This window comes from Mustela putorius, unplaced genomic scaffold, assembly GCF_011764305.1.
Source record: "Mustela putorius furo isolate JIRA1106 unplaced genomic scaffold, ASM1176430v1.1 tig00003896_pilon_pilon_pilon, whole genome shotgun sequence".
Lineage (NCBI taxonomy): Eukaryota > Metazoa > Chordata > Mammalia > Carnivora > Mustelidae > Mustela > Mustela putorius.
In genome coordinates, this window is record NW_025422045.1 from 12,842,624 (window position 1) to 12,848,010 (window position 5,387).

Consider the following 5,387-nt stretch of genomic DNA (forward strand, 5'->3'; position numbering starts at 1 on the left):
ATGACTCCGAGTAAGTACAAGTTCATCCAGTGAATACCAAGCTTCACACTTGGAGATCTAGGATAATGGCAGTACCACAAGGAAGATGGTCATAACACATCAGAGGCAAAAAGGAAGTCATCCTATTAACCTTTATAGCTAAATGAGGAAAAACTTATTAAATGTGGAAAAACTTATTTTAAAAATGGAGGAAAACTTAACTGCAACTGGAATGAGATCACACCTAATAAGGACAGTAGTACAAATAAAACTACATCCCATCCCTCATTGTTCCCAGTAAGATGGATCAAGACACCTGGCTTGCTCAGTCAGTAGGGCATACAATTCTTGATCTCGGGGTCAGGAGTTTAAGCCCCACATTGGATGTAGAGCTTACTTTAAAAAAAAATAAATGGAGGAACAAAAAAGATGGATCTAAAATCTAAGGGCAAGATTAGGAAATACTATTCTCTCTAATTGAGTGCAGCAAGAATCGGCACACTCCATGTGGACTGGAATTCCCTATCTACAGCAAACTTCCCCCAAAGAAATAACAGTTCCTAGAGACTGATTCAGAGAACATTCCCTATTACAAACAGGGAAACAGTAGGGAAAACAAGTAAGGAAAAATGATTAGGGAAATTAAACTCGGGAAGAAAAAGAGTAAAACTTTGTCAATATAACCCCACTACTTCCCAGAAGAAAAAAAATATTGTATTGAAGAAAAGATTAAAGACTCCCCCTAGATGGGGGCACCTGGGTGGTTCAGTGGGTTAAAGCCTCTGCCTCCAGCTCAGGTCATGATTCCAGGGTCCTGGGATCGAGCCCCACATTGGGCTCTCTGCTCAGTGGGGAGCCTGCTTTCCCCTCTCTCTCTGCCTGCCTCTCTGCCTACTTGTGATCTCTGTCTGTCAGATAAATAAATAAAATCTTAAAAAAAAAAAAAGTTCTAAAAAAATAAAAAAGAATCCCCCTAGGTGAATGTGCTGTGTAACTTATCAGGCATAACTCATTGATACATATCACAGCCTAAATCAAGTGTGTCCCATCACATTTCCTTTGCTCTGGTTCAAAATTTAAAAATACGCATCTGATTCCTAATTTGATTTCCAGAGACCTTAATATTAGTAAGTGATTGCTCTGGGTAGTAAACACACTATTTCAGTCATGGGAATGAGATTTCCCACTGTAAATTAACAAATTGGTTGTTTGGTTTACATGTCATTCTCTCAGGTATTGAATAATGTGAATTGGTTTCCCAGAGCCTGATTCCTCTAGGAAGACCTGATCAAATCAGGCTTCTAAATCCGCAGAGTTTAACATCAGACCTCTGTGAACCCAGAAAACTATAGCATCCCATGAGAACCACTGGAGAAACCACCTAAGCTCATTCAGGCTATTGAGGAGTCACGAATGTCTCAAGGAACTTGTATGGCAGCTTAAACCTGCAAGTTTCTGAAGCTGGGAGGTGAAGATGTCTGCATCTGTAGCTCTGGCATCCAGAAGAGCTCTGTGGTCAACTTTCTGAAGGTCAACCATCACTGATTTCCTGCAACTAAAATATTTTTTTTTTAAATCAAAACTGTTATTCCATTCACTTGGGGGAAAAAACAAAAGCACAACACAGGTGAAAGGATTTACTGCTGCCTTCTTAAAGTGCTATAAGAGATAGCTAAATAATAAGAGCTAGGTTGCCTGGGTGGCTCAGTGGGTTAAGCCGCTGCTTTCGGCTCGGGTCATAATCTCAGAGTTCTGGGATCGAGTCCTGCATTGGGCTCTCTGCTCAGCAGGGAGCCTGCTTTCCTCTCTCTCTCCCTGCCTCTCCATCTACTTGTGATCTCTCTCTGTCAAATAAATAAATAAAATATTTAATAATAATAAGAGCTAAGCTTTGACAGGGCATGGATACAGCAGTTTTAAAATTAGGTGTTCAAGGATTGAGTAGAACTACCCATTATTGGTAAATTTTCCAGAATTGGGTCCAGAGTTTCACTCCCCATCCTCACAACCTCAATAAGGAAATGAAAACCCACTGGGGCTGTGAAACATTCTTAGAACCAAGAGGCAAGCTGATGACAGAGTTCCATTACAATATTCACATTTAGGGTTTCCAGCCAGCAGCATGATATCTTACTCAAGGTTGCCACTTCCCTACTCTTCACATTCATTTGAGCCAGAGCACAGGAGTGAAGCTGGAAGGAAGCTCTTGACTTCTCTGTTAATCTCACTCTCTTCCTTCTGAGTGGACAGGAATCATTCCAGAGCAAAATCAATCTATCCATCTCAGTGTCTTTGACATTGTACCTCAAGCCATGAGCTTAGATATTGGAGGATCATAAAACTAAGGGGAGTTTAAAAGCTCATTAACCAAACTTTGTCTGCAGGTGGTGAAATGCCAATCAAGAGGTTGGACCAAGGGGCACCTGGGTGGCTCAGTGGGTTAAGCCTCTGCCTTCGGCTCAGGTCACAATCTCAGGGTGCTGGGATCGAGCCCCGCATCGGGCTCTCTGCTCAGCAGGGAGCCTGCCTCCTCTCTCTCTCTGCCTGCCCCCTGCCTACTTGTGATCTCTCTGTGTCAAATAAATAAATAAAATCTTAAAAAAAAAAAAAAAAGAGGTTGGACCAAAAACTTAAAATAACTCCTCCACACTAAGAGCCCTACTCTAGCCATTTATGCTCCTTTCCGTCATCCTTGCTTTTTCTATCATCTCTGATGTCTCACTACAGCCATCCCTCTTTGATTCCTTTTTTCCTCTCTTCCTTTACCATGTCCCAAGGCTACATTATTATATACAGAGATACTGGAATACATAGCACCAAGTACCAACAACAAATTTACCTATGTGCTTTCAGCCTCATGGGCATTCTTTTCCCTTATTTATTTATTTTTTAAAGTACATTTATTTTAGGGAGAGGGAGAGCACACATGAGCAAGGGGAAGGACAGAGGGAGAAGGAGGGAGAGAGAGAACCTCAAGCAGGCTCCACACAGAGGGCGGAGCCTGATATGGGGCTTGCTCTCATGACCGTGAGATCATGACCTGAGCCGAAACAAAGAGTCAGATGCTCAACTGACTGAGCCACCGCCACCCCCTTCCTTTAATTGCAAAGAACTTAGACAGTAGACTTGCGTAGCATCAAGACCTGTCACACACAGCTAGCCATTTAAGCAAAATCCTATTCCATTCCCTCCACTACAAAAGAAGACCAAGAATTTTGTCGTTTCCTTTTTTGCATACTCCCCACTCTGTGTAAGTTTATGTCCTCGCAGAGATAAGAACAAGCCAGTGGTTTCTGGAGGTTTCTGCACTGGTGGAGCATCTAACATTTCCACACAACACCTTTCCAGTAAACCCTTACTTAGTCTTTAGCAAAAGTGTTCTGGGTGCAAACTCTGAGGAGCAAACTTTTTTCTGTAAAGCCCCAGAGAGTAAATATTTTAGGCTTTGCAGGCCAAACCCAAACACTCAACTCTGCCATCATAGCATCAAAGCAGCTACAGACAATACATAAGTAAATAAGCATGGCTGTGTTCCAATAAAACTTTATTTACTAAACAGGCCAACTCCTGCCATAGAGCATACTTCTTGTTACTTGTCTTCTCTCCACATAAGAAAAAACTCTAGGGGCACCTGAGTGGCTCAGTGGGTTGAGCCACTGATCAGGTCATGGTCTCAGGGTCCTGGGATCAAGCCCCGCATTGGGCTCTCTACTAGGCAGGGAGCCTGCTTCCCCCTCTCTCTCTGCCTGCCTCTCTGCCTACTTGTGATTTCTCAATCAAATAAATAAATAAACTCTTTTTTAAAAAAAAGAAAAAAACTCTGCCATTGTCCCCGGTTTTACGATCTCTTTCCCCAGTCCTTCCTCACTTCCCTCTCACTTCCATGCTAACTCTTGTTTTGTCCATTCTCTAGGTAAGGTCTCTACAGAGGATGGAGAGAGTCAACAGCACCTTGTTGACTGAGTTCATTCTCACAGGAATTCCCTACCCTCTCAGGCTAAGGACATTCCTGTTCATGTTCTTTTTGCTAACCTACATCCTGACTCAGCTGGGAAACCTGCTTATTCTAGTCGTTGTCTCAGTGGACCCGCAGCTCCATGCCCGTCCCATGTACATCTTTCTGGGTGTTCTCTCCATCATTGACATGGGCATCTCTACCATCATTGTCCCTCGCCTCATGATGAACTTCACTTTAGGCATTAAACCCATCCCATTTGGTTGCTGTGTGGCTCAGCTGTATTTCTATCACTTCCTGGGCAGCACCCAGTGCTTCCTCTACACCCTGATGGCCTACGACAGGTACCTGGCAATATGCCAGCCCCTGCGCTACCCCGTGCTCATGAATGGGAGGTTATGCACCATCCTCGTGGCTGGAGCTTGGGTGGCTGGCTCCATCCATGGGGCTATCCAAGCCATCCTAACCTTCCGTCTGCCCTACTGTGGGCCCAATCAGGTAGATTACTTCTTCTGTGACATCCCTGCGGTTTTGAGGCTAGCCTGTGCTGACACAACCGTCAATGAGCAGGTGACCTTTGTGGACATTGGGGTGGTGGTTGCCACTTGCTTCTTCCTGATCCTCCTCTCCTATGTACAGATCACTCAGGCCATCCTGAGAATCCGTACAACTGATGGGCGGCGCCGGGCCTTTTCGACCTGTGGAGCCCACGTAACCGTGGTCACCATCTACTATGTGCCCTGTGCCTTCATCTACCTGCGGCCTGAAACCAACAGCCCCCTGGATGGGGCAGCTGCCTTATTTCCCACAGCTATCACCCCTTTCCTCAACCCCCTCATCTATACACTGCGGAACCAAGACGTAAAGCTGGCCCTGAAGAGAATGATAGGAGCCCCTGGGATGAAGAGTAACGTTTGAAAGTGTCTACAGTTTATTCTAATGCTTAGATTTCAGCGAGGTTTTTATTTTTGTTTCTTGTTTTTTTCTTTTATGTAGCCACATAATAGCCATAAAATAAGATCAAACAGTTTTAAGTGAAATACTGCTTTCTAGCAATTCCTTGGTGTCCCCTTCAGATAAACAACTCTCAGCTGCTTCAACAACAAAAAGGGAGACCACAGTCACCCAGAAGATAGCAATAGGTGTCACACTTAGACATCCAGAGGATTACTAGGACAAAAGCATCTAATGGGCTTTACAGCTTCCAGGTTTACATTGGACAAGCATAAGATGGACTGTAGAGCTTTTGATGGGAGAACATTTTTCTGTTCTGTTCTGTTCTGTTCTGTTCCAGTTGGATATATACATCAGGAGCTAGTGTTTGATGAGAAATTACAGCTGCCCTGCTGTGTACATGTTAACGGGCCTTGTTCTGGGGACTTCCTGAAGCCATTATTGGATGTGGGAGGAACTCAAGTGCCTACTCTACCTTGCCTGCTGAAAAAATAACACT

General features: G+C 44.0%; 1 protein-coding gene across 1 annotated transcript; it reads left to right on the plus strand.

Annotated features, from left to right (window-relative positions):
* Nucleotides 1-3,910: 3,910 nt before the first annotated feature.
* Nucleotides 3,911-4,852, plus strand: LOC101670361 (olfactory receptor 10G3). Its single transcript, XM_004758793.3, has one exon. It carries the CDS (start codon nucleotides 3,911-3,913, stop codon nucleotides 4,850-4,852), a length of 942 nt encoding a protein of 313 aa, XP_004758850.3.
* The last annotated feature ends 535 nt before the right edge of the window (nucleotides 4,853-5,387 follow it).

Coding starts and splice junctions, on each gene's coding strand:
- LOC101670361 (XM_004758793.3), top strand. CDS start 3,911: ATGGAGAGAGTCAACAGCACCTTGTTGACTGAGTTCATTCTCACAGGA.